At 39.0% G+C, this 22,744-nt stretch overlaps 1 protein-coding gene across 4 annotated transcripts in view; it reads left to right on the forward strand.

Moving 5' to 3' along the window:
• BEND6 (BEN domain containing 6) overlaps nucleotides 1-22,744 on the forward strand; it is a 53,151-nt gene that overhangs the window by 25,289 nt on the left and 5,118 nt on the right. For all 4 annotated transcript variants that reach the window (XM_067753510.1, XM_067753512.1, XM_067753511.1 and 1 more), the window contains 4 exons: nucleotides 125-302; nucleotides 13,487-13,707; nucleotides 15,236-15,428; nucleotides 16,604-16,740. In XM_067753510.1, coding sequence (XP_067609611.1) covers nucleotides 125-302; nucleotides 13,487-13,707; nucleotides 15,236-15,428; nucleotides 16,604-16,731 — 720 coding nt within the window. In that variant the 3' untranslated portion in view covers nucleotides 16,732-16,740. The remainder of the gene's footprint in view (nucleotides 1-124; nucleotides 303-13,486; nucleotides 13,708-15,235; nucleotides 15,429-16,603; nucleotides 16,741-22,744) is intronic.

Consider the following 22,744-nt stretch of genomic DNA (forward strand, 5'->3'; position numbering starts at 1 on the left):
GCTCAGCTCCCCTCCTGGAAAAGCAGGAGCCTGTAGGTCTAATTAAGTCCCAGCAGCATCCAGAACACAGGATAAACCACGAGAGCTGCCTTGATGCTTTTGTTGTGCCTGCCTTGTATTTTAGAGAGACCCGTATTTGGGAAATGCCTTTCTGCCCGGTGAGAGCTCCAGTGAGGATGAAGACCCTCTAGCAGAATTGTCGAAGGAGGAATTGTGCACAAAAATAAGAGGGCTGAAACAAAAACTAACAAACATCCGGAAAGAAAACAGCCGCCTTCGACAGTCTTTGGTCATGCTTCAAGGTAAACTTCGAGAAAATTGACATTTTTAGATGAAAGGAAAAATACTTGATGAGGGAAAGTATTGAAATCAGCTGTCAAGAATGAAAAACTCAGTACCTTAGAGAAAAAAAATCAAAAACCACATTTTAAGAAAATCTATGATTACATAATTTAATATGGATGTACTCTACTGAAGCCTCTAGTTTATTGATAAAAAAATTTTAGATTATTCCTACAAAATACCAAACGTCATATTCATTTAATACTGTCCAACAAATATTTATTGAGTGTTTAATATAGGCTTAGAGAGAAAAGATCAGTAAGACAACAGATATGTCAAGGTGTTCATGATGTACTTATCTCATTCTCCTCTGCTAAGGAAAGCACTAGAAAATGGGGCCTGTTGTGATCTCTTATAGACTTACTGGAATTAAAGATTCCACATATTAAATTTCAGGTTTGGGGTTGGGAGCAGTGGTTTGGAAAATAATCACATTCCACTGAAGACATAAAGGGGAAAGACAGGCCCAAGAAAATTAAAAACAACCTGGAATAATGCCTTTTTGCAGAATCCTATATTGTGTTTAAGTGTTTTTTTTTTTTTTAATTATGTTTTCCACTTGTAGTTAGGCATCATGCACCATTTTGTACAGCTGAATATTTGGCAATATATCCTATGTGGGGCAGCATTCTGTTATAAAACAGTAAATACACAGAGTATTTTAAAAATAAATCCCTCTGGCTTCTGTGTACAAAATGAGTACAAGGGGCACAGAAAGGAGAGTCGAGGAGAACCACTTTTGAAGGTATTACAGTCATTGGACTAACAGGATGGCAGCCTTGCCTAGGGCAATGGCTGTGGAAATAAAGAAGACAATTCCACAATATTTGGGGAGGCAGAAATTGTAGGAGACAGAACATTGTGGTGAGCTAGATTGACAGAGTAATGGCTCAGATGAGTTCCTACAGATATCGATTAAATTGAAGGCTTCCTAATTTTAAGTAGAAACAGGCACACATGAATGGAAATAAGATGTTTATTCCACCAACAAGCCATTCTCTCCTTATTTTTTACGCTTTAAATATTGCATCTTTATAACTGATGGTTTTTCCTGGTGAGGCTTTTGCAATTTTCGAAGAACAGATTGTTCTTATTTTTATACCATCTGTTCCAGAACGTAGAGTAAGATGAAAAGCTAGTTGATAAAGTTAGCATACATTGCTGGTTCAAGTATTGATCTTGAAGTCACCGACTTTGGTTTGAATCCCAACCCTGCTTACTAGCTGTAAGCCTTGGCCCTGTCACTGTCCTGCCCTCAGCCCCAGGTTCACTTTCCTCATCTACACAGTGGAGCCAATCTCTCATGTCCTTCTTGCCAAGATGATTAAATTAGATAATTGGAAGAAATGCTTTACCAGGGCCTGATACATGATAGGTGCTCAGTAATCATCGCTATTGATTCTGTCTCTGTTTTTATTAACACCAGAACTTGACACGTGGACCCCCCCCAAAAGAAAATTAGATCCATTTTTTTCATAAATTTAGATGAGAAAATTCTAAATGCAAGAGGAGCAAGTCAGTTTCAATAGTATACGAAGGGGACTTCTCTGACAGTCCAGTGGTTAAGACTCCGTGCTTCCAGTTAAGGGGATGCGGGTTCCATCCCTGGTCAGGAACTAAGATCCCACATGCCACGCAGCACAGACAAAAAATAAAATTAAAAATATAGTATATGAAAAGAATCATCACTATGAACAGTTTCTCTCTGTCCCTCACTCTGGAGTTGCTGTTTCATTTTCTCCTCTCTCTGCCAGCTTCCCACACCTTCCATATCCTCACTCTCAGCTGGTGCCTTTGCTTCATGGAGAACTTGGAGGATGTGAAAAGACTGTCAGCTCCCTGCACCTGTGCTTGTATTAACCTCCACTTCCTCTCCTGTCACCCATGAGTGACCTGTCCTCTTGTCCAGCCAAAGGCAGTATGTCCATCTATGCGTCCTCTTTCTGCTGATCAAGGACAGAGCTCCAGAGATCCTCCCCACTCTCTCTAATGAATCATCCCATTAGCATCAGACATACAATTATTTCTCCCATTAAAAAAACCAAACAAACCAAAAAAAAACCACCTTTCTCAGGCCATTTGCTTTTCTGCCTTCCACCCTGTTTCTCTCCCTCCCTTTGTAGGAAAACTCCTTACATGTTGACCCTATACATTGTTTTCAATTTTCCCCCTTTTATTCCCTTTGGATCCCACTTCAATTAGGTCCTTGTCATTCCATTGTAATGTCTCTTCTCATGATCGCCAATGACCTCCATGTATTAGTTTCCTAGGGCTGCAATGATAAAGTATCACAGACTGGGTGGCTTAAACGGCAGAATTCCAAAATCAAGGTGTCAGCAGGGCCACGCTTCCTCTGATGGCGCTGGGGAAGGCCTCTCTCCTAGCTTCTGGTTGATCCTTGGTCTGAGGCAGCATTAAGACCAGTCTTCATGTGATGACCTCACTGTGGGCTTGTTTGTCTCTGTGTCCAGACTTCCCTCTTTTTATAAGGATGTCAGTCATTTTGGATTAAGGCCCACTCTAATGACCTCATTTTAACTTGATTACATCTATAAAGACCCTATTTCCAAATAAGGTCACATTCTAAGGTCCTGGGGGTTAGACTGCAACATCTCTTTTTGGGGGGACACAATTCAGCCCATAACATTTCATATTGCTAAGCCCGAAGGTCATTTCTCAAGGATCACATTAAGTGCCCTGTTACATCTGACACCTTGGCTACCTCTCCTTCCTTGGCTTCTAGGGCACCACATTCCTCCTCCACTGCTGAGCTTTCCGTCTCAGTTTATATGGCTGCCTCATTTCATCATCTTATCCTCTAAATATTTGATGATGCCCCAGGCTCAGTCCTTGGACTTCTTTCTTTTCTATCTGCTTTCACTCCATAGGGGATCATATCCAATTCTATGGTGTTAAATCCATCAATAACTATGACTTATCTCCAACCTGGACTTCTCCCTTTAGTTCCAGAGTCATGGGCTAACTGCGTATTGACAAGACTGGCAGGCATCTCAGACAAACACCACCACCCACGACCACATTCCCACTCTTCCCCTGCCACCTGCTCCTCTCTTTCTTCCTCGCCTCGGTTAATGCTAACTTCATTGTTCCAGTTTCTCAACTCAAAAACCACGATGCTGTCTTGTATTTCTGTATTTCTTTTACACCCTACACTCAGTCCATTGGCAAATCCTACTGGCTTCACCTTCAAAATATCTCTGGAATACAGTTCTTTGTACCACCCCCACTACAGCCACTCTGGTCCAAACCACCAGCATCTCCTACCCAGGTTATCATGGTGGCTTCCTCACTGGTGTTGCCACTTCTGCTCATGCTACTGTGTGGTCCACTCTCAACACAGCAGCAAGAACATCCTGCTAAATGTAGGCCAGCTCACGTCACTCCTCTCTGCAGACCCTTCCAGTGCACGTCTACCTCATGTGGGGTAAAACTGAAGTCGGTTTTATGATCTTTGAGTCCTTACATGATCCGGCCACCTCCCTTCCACATACCTTTCTGGCCTTGTTTTCTACTCTCTCCCCATCCTTCTCTGTGATCCAGCCACACCGGACCACTTGCTTTCCCTCCAAAGACATCAGACGTGACCTGACGTCGGCATCTCTGTACTGGCTGTTCCCTTGGCCTGGGATGTTCTTTCCCCAGATATCCATATAGTTTGCACCCTACGTACTTCAAATCTTCACTGTAAATTCATCTTTGCCCTGACCTCCTCCCTCCATCTAAACTTTCAACCTCTCTCCCCCTGCAACATTTTTTTATCCCTTCCCGTTTTGTTTCCTCTTTGGCACTTAAAAGTCTACATACTCTATTCTGTATTTAATATTGTCTGCCCCCCTGCATGCACACACACTAGTATGTACCCTTAGAAACCAAAGTAAAGTTGGCTATTGGTTAGACTTCAAGCAACAGGAAGAGTCAGGAACTGCCAACTGCCACTGCAGTATTCATGCATGCATTTCTTCTTTCAGTCAATATTTACAAGGTCCTCTGTATGTCAGGCACTGCTCTAAGTACCTAGGAAAACCCAGTGAACAAAACAAGGATCGCCACTCTCACAGAGCTCACATTCCAGTGAGGCAAGCAGTCAAAATCATGAAAAATAACAATTAAGTAAAATTAAGTAAATTATACAATATGTTAGCTAGTGATAAATGCTATGGAAAAAATAGGAGAGGTAAAGGAGGATGGGGATTTGAGGGAGAGGGGGTGTTTTACAGTTTAAAATAACATGGCCATAGTAGGCCTCCTTGTGAAGCTACAGTTGGGAACTAGGAAGATGTCAGAAAGTTGAAATTTAATGTATAATCCAAATAAGAAAGGGGTCTGAGAGAAGAGTGCAGAGTGGTTAGTTAACTTTTGCTCAGCAATATTCCTCTTTGAACTAAGAATCAGAGCTGTTTATCTGTCTATAAAGCCTGCTAACTAAGAAAAATAGCAGAATGTATATGCCATTCTAGACATTCAGAATGACAGACGTGTGTGTGCTCTACGTGCATGTGTTAAACATTTGAAACATATCTTGTGGACCACAACTGACCAGCACAATAAGATATAAAAGGAAAAAAGTGGTATGTCTATTGTACAAAAGGGTATTAAATTATCACTATTTGTAAAGAATGAATGTATACCCAGGGAAAACAATGCCTCAGCCGAAAACTCCACTCTATTAACTAATGAGATTTCAGTAAAGAAGGAAAAATCAATTATGTTTTGCCCAGGTTCATTTAAATATAGTAGAAAGCTGTCAAAGTTTCAGAAATAGCCAAAGTAAAACCAGTGAATCACTGAAGTAGTAATTAGTAAAAGTTTATTGTGTGCACATCAAAAAGATACCACCAAAAGCAAAAAGGCTTATCTAAGCCATAACAGTGTGAAATTTCAGAACACCAGGAAGGGAAAATCTAGAAGCTTTCAGAGAGAACAAGCAATGTTATCCGCTAAGGAATGGGAGTCAGATGACATCAGACTTTTCACCAGCAACACTGGAAGCTCTAAGATAATTGAGCAATGCCTTTAAAATTCTAAAGGGAAATGATTTAAACCTAGACTTCTATACCCAGTGAAACCATCAACCAAGTGTGAGGGCAGAATAATAATATTTTCATACTTATGAAGTCTCAATGTACTTCCTGTGCTTTCTTTTTCAAAAGCTAAGGGAGGGTGTGCTCCTTCAAAATGAGAGAGTGAATCTAGAAAGTTAATCAGAAAACAGGTAGTCCAGTACAGGAGAGGGACAGGATGTAGCCACAGAATAATAGTGACGGGACACTCCAGGGTGACAGGTCCACAGTAGCCTGGAAGCAGCTGGTCTAGAGGTGGACAGGTACAGGGGTTACAGGAGAGAGATCACTGAAAAAAACATGAAATTGATAGATGACATGATGTCATCTACCAAACATACTGCAAGGAGATTTTACACCTCTGGTAGGAAGTTTTGAGATGTTTAAGTCAGAGAAACAGTTAAATAATAATAAGCAAGCTTTTAAAAATGAGATCATTTTAACTCCAGGAAAAAAGTCATGTTTTAAAGGAAAGGAATTGAGAATTACATCACTATAATAATGTAAGCACAGTATTCATTGAAGTAGCAGTTGTGTTACAACTATCCTGGGATGATGGAGAGAAGAAGAGTGTGTATGTGTTTGCACATGTGGGTACCACGTGTGTGTGTTTCTGTGTGGCTGGGGGAGGAGTTGAAAGAGGGCTGCCTTGTCATGTTACGTAGTTGAAAGTCAATAACTAATTATATGAATCTGAAAAAATGAAAGAATAGTTGTATATGCTTATTATTATTTAAGACTATGAAGGTAACTACCAGAGAAACAGGTAAGTGGATCAGAAGTTCTCCCTCTAGGAGTAGTAGGTAATCCAGGGTGGTGAGCGGTAGGGCAGAGGACTGCTATTTTTCATTATAAGCCTTATTGTATTTAAAAAATAATAAATGCCTAGTACATAATAGGTGCCCCAAATGTAATAGCTACCATTTTTTAAAAAAAATCAGTAATTTCCTTATAGATCAGAAATTGCTGGTTTTATTCCTAAAAAAAATAATTAAAAAGAATCTACACATTAATTACAAATAACTATAAGATATCTACTAGTTACCCTAACAAGAAATGTGTATGATCTATGATGAAAAATTAAAAAGTCAATGGAGAAATACACAAATCTAAATAGAGAGACGTCAAATTCATAGATGAGAAGATGCCAATTCATCTCAAAATAACTCACAGTTTGACTAGAGTCCCAATCAAATGCCCATAATTGTTTTGTTTTGATTTTGATTTTTGTGGTAATTTGACAATAATTATATTAAAGTTAACCTGAAAGAATAAATAGGCAAAATCAATTAAGAACATTCTGAAAAAGAATCTGAGGGCCTAACTGTCAACATGAAATCATATAAAGTTCTGATAATTAAAAGCAACTTACTAGGATAAGAGCCAGCAGGTCGATGGAACAGAACACACATCCCTGGATAATACCTCCCATACAGGGAAGAAATGTCCTGGAGCCACTGTGGCACAGAGGACAAGAGGATGGGTTTACAGGGGCCAAGTCACTTGGGTTCAAATCCTGGCTCTGCCACCTACTAGCTGTGTAACTGAGTGTGAGATGAATGGAAATGATAAAAGTACTTCCCTGGGTGACATGTAAAGTATTCAGAGCAGAACCTGGTAAGGTGAGTGCCATATAGTGTCTGCTTATCACTGTAGGATGACCAGTGCAGTCACACCAGGCCCTGCTCCTAGGAAGGCCCCACATACTGGTTAAAAATACTGTCACCATATTAAAATTCTGAAGAAGCTTTGAACAAGGAGTCCTGCATTTTCCATTTGCAATGGGCCTGACAATTTACATAGCGAGTCCTGCAAGCCATTTAGGACAAGGATGAATTATTCAACAAATGGTGCTGGGAAAACTGATATTCCAATGTGGCGGGGAGGGGCAGGTTTAAGTTAGGTTCTCATTTCACACCATGTGGCGTACTAAAAACATAACTGTACAGTTTAAATTAAAACTCCATGTTCTGAATTTGAATGAGTACTGGTTTTGACACAAGATGAATTTTTATCTTTAAAAATTAATAATACGTATATTCTAATACTGTTCACCGAAGAGGCCTAGAAACAAGAACCCAATAGCAAAGAGCACTCCCAGCACTTGGGTGTGGCCTTGAAATACCGTTCCCCACTAAAGGGAGCTGGGGTTCCCTGGAGAAACGGCTGATTCCAGAACTTGCACAGGAAATGGACAAGATTTGTCAGGAGCCTCAAACAGGAAATATAGATGAAAATCTTGTCCTACCAGAAAGCAAGGAGGTCAGCAAAGACCATGTGGATGTGTCAACTGGAAGAGATTCCCACTGGCTAAAGATCATTATTATTGGAGCATCAATAATAATGATCAGGGCAACTGGTTATCATGTATATTTACATGCATGACTTCATTCAAAAGAGAAAAAACTTAATGGTCATCTGAAAGAACCAACTCATTATTTTGAAAACTGGCAAATACAGACTGAAAAATCAAGCATTTATGCTGCCATTATTATATGAAATGAACCTCAGGGTAGCCAAATAGTTGATGAGAGAAAGTTTCCCTTGGTAGAATTCTAGCTAAATGAAGAATTAGGATATCACCATTTTGCAACCCCTGATGAATCTAGGCAGTGATCATCAGTGACCGCTAATATCGCAACGAAAGGTAACCATGCATTCAATGCCACCTGCTGGAAGTTAAAACACTGATCAAGCCTTTAGATCTAACTACAGGGAAGAATATGTTAAACACCCCCTTAGGGGTACAATCAGCAGAATCCAGACTGTGGGAAACCCTGCAGGACAAAGGACCCAGTTTCTTCAACTAATAAACTGCAAGGAAAAAACTAGGAGATGAAAAGGAAACCTATAGTTTGTAAAAGAGACAGCAACTAATTGTAATGTATGGATTTTATTTGGATTCTGATTCAAACAAGAACAAAAACGAGACAATCAGAGAAATTTGAACACTTGCTAGTTTGGTTTTTTTTTTAAATGATATTTGAGAACTATTGCTAAGTATTTCTAGCTGTGACAATGGTGTTATGGTTATATATATATATAACCATATATTATATATATATATATTTAAATTTCTTACCTTTGGAGATATACACGGAAATATTTACAGATAAAATGAAATGATGCCTGTGATTTGCTTGAAGTAATTTTGGAGGTGGGAAGAAAGTGGGTGGGGATACAGGTGGAACAAGATTGGCCATGAGTTGGAAACTAGGGCATGGGGTACATGGGAGTTTACTATTTTGTGTGTGTGTTTAAATTTTTACATTAAAAGTTAGAAAAAAATATATCCGCGGAGAAAAAAAAACTTACCTGTGAAAAGATGTTTAAACTGTATGAAATATATGAGTGAATATTTAACTGATCTGAATGACTTGCTAAGTATAAAGTAAATGAATGAACTAAGGAAAAGACTGCTACTTTTTTTTTTAACATCTTTATTGGAGTATAATTGCTTTACAATGGTGTGTTAGTTTCCGCTTTATAACAAAGTGAATGAGCTATACATATATCCCCCTATCTCTTCCCTCTCGCATCTCCCTCCCTCTCACCCTCCCTATCCCACCCCTCTAGGTGGTCACAAAGCACGAGCTGATCTCCCTGTGCTATGCAGCTGCTTCCCACTAGTTATCGGTTTTACATTTGGTAGTGTATATATTTCCATGCCACTCTCTTTGTCCCAGCTTACCCTTCCCCCTTCCCGTGTCCTCAAGTCCTTTCTCTAGTAGGTCTGTGTCTTTATTCCCATCCTGCCCCTAGGTTCTTCATGACCAGTTTTGTTTTTAGATTCCATATATATGCGTTAGCATACGGTATTTGTTTTTCTCTTTCTGACTTACTTCACTCTGTATGACAGACTTTAGGTCCATCCACCTCACTACAAATAACTCAATTTTGTTTCTTTTTATGGCTGAGTAATACTCCATTGTATATATGTGCCACATCTTCTTTATCCATTCATCTGTTGATGGACACTTAGTTTGCTTCCATAAGACTGCTACTTTTAATTAAGTAAAAACTAAAAATATGTGTGTGCTTTTCTAAAAATTTTATTTTATTTATTTTATACAGCAGGTTGTTATTAGTTGTGTGTTAGTTATTAGTTGTAAGTTGTAAGTGTATTGTAAGTGTGTACATTTAAAACATACTAAAATTAAAATACTCTAAGAAAAATAATTGCAACTTATGACAAATTAAAGGTTAAAGTGCTTAAGATATAAAGGTTAAAGTGTTATTAAGGAATTAATAACAATAGCTAATACATTGTGTTTATAATGCACTAGGCATTCCTATAAGCACTTTACCAAAACCATCTAAGCTATCATAAAATTTAAAAAGTACTAACATTCTTTGGTCTAATAGGTATCTCATAGAATAAGTTCAAATAATCAACAAACAAATAAATATGTATTCAACTTCACAATAATCAAATAATTGCAATAATTACAATTTAAATAATTGTACTAAAATTTTAACCTATCAAAATAGTGAATATTGTTGTTAATAATGAACACCTCTTGTTGATGGTGCAGTGATGTGGCTGACTTCTTACCTTGCTAGTGGGCATTTAAGATGGAAGACTCTTTTTAGAGAGCCATTCAATGACATTAACTGAGTCTTGGAAACATTTATACCTCTGAGCCTATTGGTACGCTTTCAGGAATTTATAGCATTGACACGATCAGAGATGCATATAAAGATGTGTGTGGTAGGTGGTTCATAAGAGTTTTGTCTGTAATCAAGAAAAATTGGAAGCAACCTAAATTCCAAAAAGAATAAAAGGAGCATTTGAATAAATTAGAGGACATCAATACCTTGAGATATTAGGGAATCCTTAAAGTCGTGTGTTCAAGTGGAAAATAACCCATCAGCAGATGAATGGATACTTTAATTGTGGAGTATCCATGTAATGAAATATCACTCAGCAACAAAAAAAGAATATATATATATATATATATACACATACCTGAATCACTTTGCTATACACCTGTAACATTGTAAATCAACTATACTTCAATAAAAAATAAAAATAATATTCATCCTCCTGAAAAAAGAATGACTGACACAACAACATGAATGAATCTCAAAACATTATGCAGAACAACAACAACAAAAAAGTCAGACCAAAAAAAGGAGAATATACTGTTTGTATCCGTTTATATGGAATTCTAGAACAGGTAAAATGTGTCTCTGACTAAAGAAGTCACATTAATGGTTTCCCCTGAGGTGAGTCCAGGGACTGATTTGGAAGGAACATGAGGCAAATTTCTGGGTGGGCAGAAATGTTCTATATCTCGAACATATTAGTGTGAGCTAATTGGGTATATCCTTTTGTCAAACTCATCCCCCTCTACCTACTTAAATTCTGCTCAGACTTCACATAAGATCTTGACTTTGATTCTAAGCAAATTAGACCTCAAAAGATCGTATTTTCCAAGATTTAATAAAATAGGTAAAATATTCAATTTATGGTCTTAATTGGAAAAAAGAAACATGATACAATGCTATGCATATAGCATTGTCCTAATTATGTAAAACAAAATACATGAATATAGATAGAGATATACAAAAATAGAAATGGCAAGAAGGATATATTCCAATGAACATGTATAACTTTCATTATTAGAAAAAACAGTGAATATTCTTTAAACCCCACTTTAATGCAGAATTCCCTTTTTCTCTTTACATTCCAGCTTTGGCCTTCTTTCAGTTCCTCAAATACAGAACTTATGTTTCCTATGCTTTTGATGACCTCCTCATTCCCTCCGGCTATTTAATTCCTGCTCAGCCTTCAGGTTTCAGATCAATCTTGACCTCCTAAGAGAAGCCCTCTGTGGCCCTTCCCTCTCTAGGCTGTTTGCCTCTCCTCTGTGACCTTAACAACTGTGATTTTTTATTTCTTTGCATGCACCTTGAGTTAGCCAAACCTCAAGGTTAAGGGCACAGTCCTCTAGACTGCCAAGTCTTCTAAGACTTCTGATACTGACTGCAAGTTTAGGGGTTTTCCAAAACCACCCTCAGGTCCAGTAATTTGCCAGAGAAATTTAACTCACCAAAACCTATTATATTCATGGTTACATTTATTACAGGGAAAGAATACAAATTAGAACCAGGCAAAGTTGGAAGAGACACATAGGGCAGAGTCAGGTTAGTTTCCAAGTGAGGAACTTCTGTCCTCAGGGTATATTACGTACTAGTCTTTATATGTTACAACAAAATGCACAGAGGATTGTCCACCCAGGAAGCTCTCTGAGCTTGGGTGTCCAAAGTTTTTACTGAGGCTTCATTACGTGAGCATGATTGATTCACTGATTGATTGCCCACATGGTCTTTCTGGCTTTCTGACTATGGCCAGCTTCTACCCTAAGATTATTGGGTGTGACCGTCCCCACCCTGAGAAACTCCTTAGCATGAACATAAATCAGGTGTGTTCTAAGGGGCTCACCATGAATAACAAAGACACTCCTGCTATCGCTAGGGAAATTCAAGGGTTGAGAGGTTACTTCTCAGGAACTGGGGGGTGGTGGGTGGCGGTTAGGACAGGTGGCCAGACCTTCTTTGAGCGGGCCAAATTTTTACACACAGCATGGTTAGGTAAACAATACCCCCCACCCCCTCCCAGTTCCAAGAGTCTAGGATCACATCTGGTTTTGCTCCCAGTCTCATCCCTGGCACCTAACAGAGTGGTGGGCAAATGTTGAGAGTTGGCATGACATAGAAGTTTATAGCATGGAATTGGCAGAGTCCGAATTTGAATGTTGCCTCTTCTTTTCACTGAGTTGACCCTGATGGGTTATTTAACCTCTCGTTGCCTAACTGTCCTCATCTGTAAATTGCGGGTAATGATAATACCTATCTCAGAGAGTTGCAATGAGGAGTAAACAAATGAACATCAGTAAAGTTCCCAGAATAGTGCCTGGCACAGAGTAGAAGCTAGATAAATGTCTAATATTATTAAGTGCTCAATAAATAATTGCTGATTGAACAACTGTCTGGCACATGAGAGGTGCTTAGCAAATATTAATGGAAAAAATATAAAATAAGATTTTCTTCTTTAGCAGATTTTTAAATTTTTCTATTAACATAGTACTAAATGTATTGATTTGGACATGTCATCAATATGTCTGATTTTCAGGTCTCCAATCAGCTATTATTCCAAAGATTATATAGCTCAATAATATGCTTAGAAAAGTACAAAAAAGTTTCAGAGTCTTTTCACCTCTCCAGCAGGCATTACCCCCAACCATAGAGTGAGGAGTTGAATTACACAGGGTTCAAGGTGTCTTCCAACTCCAACAAAATGTTATTTGTCCTTAGGAAAGAAACTAGATATAACAAGAGAAGACCATTTAACATGGAGGCATGAAAGCTTTGAATGTGTAAGTTTCCATTTAAAAAAAGGAACAAAGAGAACATTCAGTTGATTACCAAAATCCATCTTTAATATGTGAACACATAGATTTGAACTGTGGCCATGAATTTTTACTAATTTGATGGCCTTTGACTCCCTGGCAAATCATGCACTAAGGCCATAGAAAATTTATTTCAATCTGTGAGAAACGGTTTATTTTATCTTGTCACTTAAACTGGCCTGATGGAAGGTGATAGAATCAGTAATGTCTCCTTAAACACCTTCAAATAACATCATTAGCAATTAGAAAAAGAATCAAGTCTTAAAAACATTATGTTAGGGCTTCCCTGGTGGCGCAGTGGTTGAGAATCTGCCCGCCGATGCAGGGGACACGGGTTCGTGCCCCGGTCCGGGAAGATCCCACGTGCCGCGGAGCGGCTGGGCCCGTGAGCCATGGCCGCTGGGCCTGCGCGTCCGGAGCCTGTGCTCCGCAACGGGAGAGGCCACAACAGTGAGAGGTCCGCGTACCACCAAAAAAAAAAAGTAAATATGTTCCAACCATTCTTCTTACCATGTTTATTTTCCAAAGATAGCAAGTGTTAACTTGCTTTGGTCTACATACTTCTATGCATATACACATCATAGAAAATATGTATCTATGCTGCTATGCCAAGTATTTGTAAAGTACTACTTTTTCTTGCCATTTTAGTTTTACCACAGGCCGTCACCCAGTTTGAAGAATTGGTTGGTATGGCGGAGGCCCTGCTCAAGGGTGGAGGAACCCTGTCCACGTCTGCGTCCACCCTCTGGAGAGCAACAAATAACTCCTCACCAGATTCATTTGCCTCCACATGTAGTAATTCTAATTCTAATTACAGTTCACCAATTTCCTTGAAAACTGAGGAGGAGCATCACGTGGATGAGAAACAGGTCAGCTGGTAGACCATCCCATCTTTCTCTGGGATACAGTTACATACAAAATTAAAATTACTGTACAACATAATCACTGTCTTATCAGATCACTTTATGTAACTTTAGGTCAATCATAATATTCTGACTACGTAAAACAGTCTTTTACAATAAATCTAATATTTGTGAAATGAATATCCAGTTCAGAAAATTAAAGTCAAATGGTGGACAATGATGACGTTATTAAACTAGGAAATTCTTAAACCAGTGACAGAAGGACAACTATGCATTAAAGGTTATAAAACTGTATCATTGAGACAAGGTGAATTTTAGGCTGTACATGCTGGCAGAACACAATTCTTCTACTTTCCCGACTTCTCTTAATCAAGAAATAGAAGCTAAAAATACAAGTTTTGTTAGAATCGGCCTGGGAAATTATGCCTTCAAGAGCAGTAATTAAATGCTCACTATCTAACATTCAGAATATTTGAATCTTTGTGTACTGGTTTCCTTTGCTGTGTAACAGATTCCCACAAACTTAGTGATTTATAATAATACAAACTTACCACCTCAGAGTTCTGTAGGTCAGAAATGCGGTAAAATCAAGGTGTTGGCAGGTACTCTCCTTTTTGGAGGCTCTGGAGAAGAATCTGTTTCCTGTCCATGGGGGTTGCTGTAGAACTCAGTTTCTTATGCTTCTAGAGCCGAGTTCCCTGTTTTCTGTTTTCTTGTCGACTATAAACTGAAGGCCATTCCTGCTTCTAGAGGCATCCCCCTTCCCTGGTTCACGGTCCACTTCCATCATCTTCAAAGCCAGTCAGGACAGGCAAAGCCCTCTCACTCTTCTATTCTCTCCTCCTTCCTCTGTGTCTTCTTTCTGCCTCCCTCTTCAGCAGTTAAGGGCTCATGTGAGTGCTCAATAAATGTTAGCCATTTTCATTATTATTATTAACATTTATGGTGTGCTTACTACGTACCAGATACTGTGTGTATATATTTATAAACATAAAGTTATATGTGTATGTAAATATACATATTCGTACCTGCAATAAAGTACACAAATTTTAAGTGTAAAAAAAAAAAAAAAAGGCTCACGTGATTGGACTGGACCCACCTGGATAACTCAGCATATTTTCCCCATCTCAAGGTACTTTAATGACACGTACAAAGTTGATTTTCCCATATAAGGTAACGTATTCAAAGGTTACAGGGATAACGATGTGAATATTGTCAGTGGGCCATTATTATGCTACCATGCTTAGTAGGAAATGTTAAGTATGGATTAATCCTTAAAGCACCAAATCCAGATTACATGACAAGAATTTGTATACACTCTAGAACAAATACCTCATATATGTTGGGAATTATCTCAAAGTTAACATCTAACTCTAACCCCTGAAATGTACAATATATATTAAAAGTATCATACATCACCTTAAAGACTTGGTTTTGTTTTCTGGTCTGTATTAATTCAATGAGTAATATATTCTTCAGATATTCCTTTCCTTTCCTTTTTCAGTTATTTCAATTATTATTTTTAATTTTTTAGTTCAAGATTGAAAAATGGCAGATTGCCCGTTGCAACAAGAGCAAGCCTCAGAAGTTTATTAATGATTTAATGCAAGTGCTCTACACAAATGAATACATGGCCACACACAGCCTGACGGGGGCAAAATCCTCTACTTCAAGGGACAAGGCAGTGAAACCAGCTATGAATCAGAATGAAGTTCAAGAAATCATAGGTGATAATGTGTTTGTATTATATTGTCACATGAATCTGAAATCATTTTACCATTCAACTTTAAGTTGTTCTTTCATTACCTTTTTTATTCTTCAAGTTTATTTTTCTATGAGAGAAAGATCTGAGGATAGCCTAAACCTCTTATGATATATGGGGAATTTTGTATAACAACTTTACATTAAAAATGGTTATTAAAATAAAAATGAATTTTATATCACTGAAAAGTTTGAATTCATAGCTTTAGAAAAGTAAATTTTCAAAATCCTTTCCAACAAAATTTTAGTAACAGTTTATGTCTTATTTTCTTTTTCTTATCTTGGTTAGAAATATCCCTTATCTTTTACTCAGAAAAAAACAGAGTTAATTTAACCATCCTACTTATGGTTTTTAAGTTAATTAACCTCCTTAAATATAATAATTTAGGTTATCAAGTAATTTTTTTGCAAATATCCAACAAATTTAAGGACTCACTGAATCACAGCTCTCTATATTTTAATAGTGCATCATTTCTTAGTTGGAAAAGAGTCAGTCAGAATCTGCTTGTTTCAACTGATGTTGGGAATGGGTAAAAATAAATTCCCAGCATTTTGGATCAAGGGCACTTAGCATTCAGAGCAAGCAGCAAGGTTAAAGCTGAATGGTACCATAGGAAGACATATATGTATGCTCTCAGTTTATGATATAGACTTTTGTTATCTCTTGCTTTGCTTTGAAAAATCTGCCTAGAGATTCATCTATTTAAATATCTCATGGGTGTTGGGCTGCTTTTTCAAAATAGAGACAAAATTATAATGTGAATTGCTTGGTGTTTTATTTCAGTTCATACCTTAAGATGCAGAGGCCTGATAAAGTGGTTTTTTAAAATTAATTAATTTATTTTTATTCAAGTATAGTTGGTGTATAGTATTATATAAGTTACAGGTGTACAATATAGTAGTTCACAATTTTTAATGTTTATGTTCCATTTATACTTATAAAATATTGGCTATATTGCCAGTTGTACAATATATCCTTATAACTTATTTTATACATAGTAATTTGTACCTCTTACCCCCCTACCCAATATCGCCCCTCCCCCATCCCTTCCCACTGGCAGCCACTGGTTTGTTCTCTGCATCTGTGAGTATACATCCTTCTGACAAAGTGTTTTTCTGTGTTTTGTTGTTGTTTTTACAGGAATCACAAAACAATTATTTCCCAACACAGATGATGTTTCAATTAGGAGAATGATAGGGCAAAAGCTAAACAATTGTACCAAGAAGCCATATTGGAGCAAAAATCTGAACTCTCAGGATATTAAGTAGATCCTTTCGGTAAGTCTTGTAAATCTTCACAATCCTTTCAATGTAGCAAGAAGACACAATACTTGTATCTATGGAATAGCATTTCCCAAACACTCTACTAGAGGAGACTAGAGGCCTGTGAGATGCTAATGAGTATTCCTGGGGGTGAAGGTAGGGACGGGGATGGGGATTTAAACTTGGGAAATGCTGAGTCAGTTACACGGATTCTCCTTTCCCAGAGCCTCTCAAATATTTTGATGCCCTTTAAATATGCCCAAGTGCACCAGAAATCTCTAAGAAGGGCATATAGTGTAGAGTGTTTTCCAAATGTGTTTCACTAAGGAGCTTTTCTTTCTCTTCACACAACACATGTTAACTTGTGGGGAGGGGTAGAAAGCAGCCAAAGGAGGGACACGTGGCAATTTAGGAAGTGCTTCTCTAGAATAAGGGAAATACAGACCTTTAGGAGGTCTCTGAGGTACATTAGTGCACTCTACCATCCCCATCCTGCTTCTCAATGTCTTTAAATCTTTAAGTCAGTTGTTATAGTTTGTATTTGTTTGATAAGGATTTTTACCAATATGTTTGTTTAAAATACTAAAAGGAAGAAATATTTGTTTGCAGCGAGTTCTAAAGAAAATACACTTTATGGTCAGGCCCTGCCCTAGGCAAGCCTGTGATGAGGAACTTTGTGTTTGCTTTAGCAACTCAAAGTCCTGGCCATTCCACCTGTTGTCACCCTTCCTCTCCATTATTTTGATGGAAAATATATGACAAATATGCATTGTTGTGCTATTAATATTTTTATTGATAAACAGACGTATATGATAAACACATGAGGGCAGGTTTTCCTTCCATTTTCTTTACTTCTATCTTTGATTTCCATTTGCCTGCTCTTCGCCTGAGACCATGTCACTTGTCTTTTTCTTCTGACCATGTTTTAAATAGGATATGGACCCACCCCACCCCCACCCACTGTTTTAACTACTGCCCCATCCTCCTTGAGGGTCCCTTAGTATGTTACTATTCAATTAAGGCTACCTCTGCTGAGGGTCAATAATAGTCTCTCTTCCTTAAAAAGAACAAAACAAAATAACCAAAAAACCTACTTATAACAGCTGAAGGGGAATTCTTTCTCTTGGCTCACACATACTGGTAGACAGACCTGAAGATTTATAAAAGATAAACATATTTGTATCCTTTTTCTCCCCAAGGGATTAAAAATTTCAGTAGATGGTGAATCTCACAACTTGCCAGTTAAGAGATAATTGCTTAAATGAGCCCTTAGAACTTCTCTTTTGTTTTGTTTTTTTTAATTGAAGTATAGTTGATTTACAATGTTGTGTTAATTTCTACTATACAGCAAAGTGATTCAATTATACATACATAAAAATTCTTTTTCATATTCATTTCCATTATGGTTTATCACAGTATATTGAATATATAGAACTTCTCAGTTTGATGTCAGGCTATCCAGTTGTCCTGGTGTATCATGGCCAAGTTCCCTGTTTAAATGCCATGTAACCAGACCTCCAGGTCATAGGGCTGTCTTCTGGAGCACATTGTATTTCAGAGCTCTGCAAAGCATTTTAATATCCTAACCTCTGCCTTTTTTATATCCCAGGCTGATGAGGGTAGGCATGAAATTCATCTCTGATAAGTCAGCAGAGTATTGAAGAAATTGAAGTTAAAAAGTTTTTATATCAGTTTTGCTTGTACCAGCCAGTCGCAGTGTTATCAAATCACCTGGCGATAGCATTAATTAAAATTGAAAAAAGGTAGGGCTTCCCTGGTGGCGCAGTGGTTGAGAGTCCACCTGCCGATGCAGGGGACAGGATTCGTGCCCTGGTCTGGGAAGATCCCACATGCCGCGGAGCAGCTAGGCCTGTGAGTCATGGCCGCTGAGCCTGCGCGTCCGGAGCCTGTGCTCCACAACAGGAGAGGCCACAGCAGTGAGAGGCCCGTGAACCGGGGAAAAAAAAAAAAAAAATTGAAAAAAGGGAGAAATCTTTTGTTATGAACACAATATGTTCTAGCGCCTTCTGCGCCTGAGCTTGGTTGTCAAGATAGATCCTTGGAATAGAAATGCATATATTTTGAGTCAGAAGTAGAGATTAACACTAGAATGGAATTTTTTTTTCAACCAGCAGATATCTTTCATTTGAAGTATAGCTCAATCCACATTATTTCAAAAGGACTGAGAAAATACACTGGGAGAGACAGGGTCACAGAAAACCTAATTCAGCCATGCTTGGTGAATGAGTCAGATATAGCACCACCTGGTGGAATGCTGCTATATTTTTCTCTTCTTGCTCATTTAACTAATAGGAGCCTAAAGTGAACACATTTATTCAGGCAAACCATACCCTTCCTCCCCCTGCCCTCAAAAGTATTTGGAAAAACAACTGTCCTCCCATTACTATAAGCAAGGCAATAGGTACTGTGAAACCATGTAGATTTCTACAAATTCCAATACATCCAGGAAGCCCAGTAACCCCACCAGGGGCCCTGGTAGACTGTGCCCTCCACTCAGGACTGAGCTCGAAATTGCCACTGGCTTGCATTTGAAAGGACAACCATTTCCCTGCTAAGATTCATTTCTGTGAAAGCAAGAGCTAAATCCCATCCTGCCTCCTTTGTCATCTATTTGTTCTCACTCCTGTGACTGCCCTCAACTTGCTAGCAGCTCGCACTCTGCCTAGAGCTTGATGTTGCCAATCTTTCTGACCTTTCTCCATTTTTTGTTTTCTTACGAGAGCTAAAGAAAATTTTATTTATAAGAATTACAGAATATTAGAAGATCACCTCTATAACATCCCACTAAGTGTTCTAACAGCCTTCTCCTGAAATGTCCAAAGCTGTCCCAGTTTACATAATCTCTACCATAATATTACATACGCATAACTTAAAGGTGATCTAATACAGCAGTGCTCAAACAAAGTGGGAGGGATTTTGTCCCCTGCCCCTGAAAGAGGGGGTTTGAAAACACAGATATTTTGGGTTGTCACAACTGGGCGATACTACTGGCATCTAGTGGACAGGAGCCCGGAACGCTGCTATACATCCAACAATATATAGGACAGCCCCCACAACAAAATAATTACCCAGTTCAAATGTCAGTTCTGTCAAAGTTTAGAAATCCTGATCTAAATGATTTCCTGGTCACCAAGATGGCAGGGTAGGAAGACCCTGAGCTCACCTCCTCCCACGGGGCACACCAAAACTACAATTGTTTACAGAGCAACTGTCTATGAGAACAACCTGAAGACTAGCAGAAAAGGCCTTCTACAACTAACGATATAATGAAGGAACCAGAACAAGAAGGGTAGGAGTGGCGGAGTTGTGGTACAGTCAAGACCCACATCCCCGGGTAGGTGACCCACAAAGAGGAGGATAATCACAATTGCAGAGGTTCTTCCCAAGGAGTGAGGGGTCCAAGACCCATTTCAAGCTTCCCAACCCTAGGGTCCTGCACCAGGAAGGTAAGCTCCCGGAACATCTAGCTCTGAAATCAGGGCTTGCGTTCAGGAGAGCCAGAGGGCTGTAGGAATTAGAGACTCCGTTCTTGAAGGGCAGGTACAGAATCTCAGATGCTCCAAGTCCTAGCTCAGAGGCAACAATCTGAAAGAAGCCTGGGTCAGACTCACTTGCTGACCTTGGACAGCCTCCAGGATAGGCAGGAGGCAACTGGAACTCCCCTGGAGATATAGACACTGGCAGCAGCCACTTTTGGGAGCTCATTCTACCATGAGGACACTGGTACTGGTAAGCACCATTTTGGAGTCCTCCCTCTAGCCTATTAGTGCTGGGGCTTACCTGCCCACCAGCCAGTCACCCCTAGTCCTGGGACACCCTCAGGTTGAACAGGGGCCTGGCCCCACCCACTAGCAGGCCAGAACCCGCACTGGGAGCCCCAAGCCCCACAGCCAGCATGCCAGGTCCCTGCACCACACACCAGTGGGCTGGCACAAGCCCCAGGACCCACTGGGTCTTGCAGCCAGCTGACCTGGGACACCCTGGGCCTGCAGCCAGAATTGCCAGGATCCTGCCTCACCCAACAGTGGGCCAGCACCATCCCCAGGACTCCCCAGGCCATGCAGCCAGCTGTGCCAGGATGTGGCCCCACCCACCAACAGCTGGTAGCTTCTGTAGGAGGTAGGGATTGGCAGCCAACTGGACCAGAGGCCAGTCCTGTGTACCAGGGCACCCACAGTAGTCAGCCCCAACACAACAGAGGGCCCACTCAGCCCACATGGGGGCATCCCTATAGCATATAGTTCTGGTGACCAGAGGGGAGTGTGCTGCTGGGCCCCACAGAATGACTCCTACAAAGGGCCACTTCTCCAAGATCATGAAATGTAACCAACCTACCATTAGGTTACATACCATACAAATAACAAAGAGAATTAGGCAAAATGAGGTGACAAAGGAAGAAACAAGATAAAACACCCAAAGAAGAACTAAGTGAAGTGGAGATAAGCAATATACCTACCTGATAAAGAGTTCAAGGTAATCATCATAAAGATGCTCAACAAACTTGGGAGAAGAATGGATGAACACAGTGAGAAGTTTAACAAAGACTTAGAAAATATAAAGAAGAACCAAACAGAGCTGAAGAATAAAATAACTTAAATGAAAAATACACTAGAAGGAATCAACAGTAGATTAGATGATACAGCAAACTGAAAGACAGAGAGGTGGAAATCACCCAAGCTGAAGAGAAAAAAAAAAGGAATAAAAAAAAAATGAGGACAGTTTAAAAGACTTCTGAGACAACATTAAACATACTAACATTCACATTGTTGGGGTCCCAGAAGGAGAAGAGAGAGAGAAAGAGGGAGAGAACTTTTTTGAAGCAATAATAACTGAAAATTTCCCTAATCTAGGAAAGGAAACAGACTTCCATGTCCAGGTAGCATAGAAAGTCCCAAACAAGATGACCCCAAACAGGTCCACACCAGGACACATTATAACTGAAATGACAAAAGTTAAAGATAAGGAGAGAATCTTAAAAGCAGCTACGGAAAACTAACTAGTTGTACACAAGGGAACTTCCATAACACTGTCAGCCAACTTTTCAGCAGAAACTTTGCAGGCCAGAAGGGAGTGGCATGATATAGTCAAAGTGATGAAAAGAGAAACCTGAATCAAGAATACTCCACTCAGCAAGGCTTTCATTGAGATTTGAAGGAGAGATAAAGAGCTTCCCAGACAATCAAAATCTAAAAGAGTTTAGCACCACTAAACTGCACTAACATTTACAAGAAATGTTAAAGGGACTTCTCTAAGTGTAAAAGAAAGACCACAACTAGAAATATAAAATTACAAAAGGAAAAAATCTCACTGGTAAGGGCAAACATACAGTAAAGGTAGTATATCCACCACTTACAAAGCTAGTAGGAAAGTTAAAGGACAAAATCATCTATATCCACAATAAGTAGTTAAGGGGTACACAAAACAAAAAGATGTAAATATGATGTCAGAAACATGACACATGCTGGGGAGGAAGTAAAAATGCAGGGTTGTTAGAATGTGTTTGAACTTCAGAGACTATCAGCTTAAAATAATCACATGTATATATACAATATATAAACCTCATGGTAACTAAAAGCAAAAATCTATAATACATACACACACAAAAAAGAGAAAGGAATCCAAATGTAACTCTAAAGAGAGTCAGCAAATCACATGGGAAGAGAGGCAAAAGAAGAGCAAAGAAAAGAACAGAAAAAGAAAAAAAAAGGAAGAATGAAGGAAACTATCAACAAAAAGGCAGCCTAATGAATGGGAGAAGAATATTTGTAAATGACATACTCAATAAGGAGTTAATATCCAAAATATACAGAGAACTCATACAATCAAACAGTAAAAAAACACACAACCCAATTAAAAAGTGGGTAGAGCATGATACTATACATAGGGAATCCTAAAGATGCTACCAGAAAACTACTAGAGCTAATCAATGAATTTGGTAAAGTAGCAGGATACAAAATTAATGCACAGAAATCTCTTCCATTCCTGTACACTAATGATG

Source organism: Pseudorca crassidens, chromosome 10 (assembly GCF_039906515.1).
Source record: "Pseudorca crassidens isolate mPseCra1 chromosome 10, mPseCra1.hap1, whole genome shotgun sequence".
NCBI lineage: Eukaryota > Metazoa > Chordata > Mammalia > Artiodactyla > Delphinidae > Pseudorca > Pseudorca crassidens.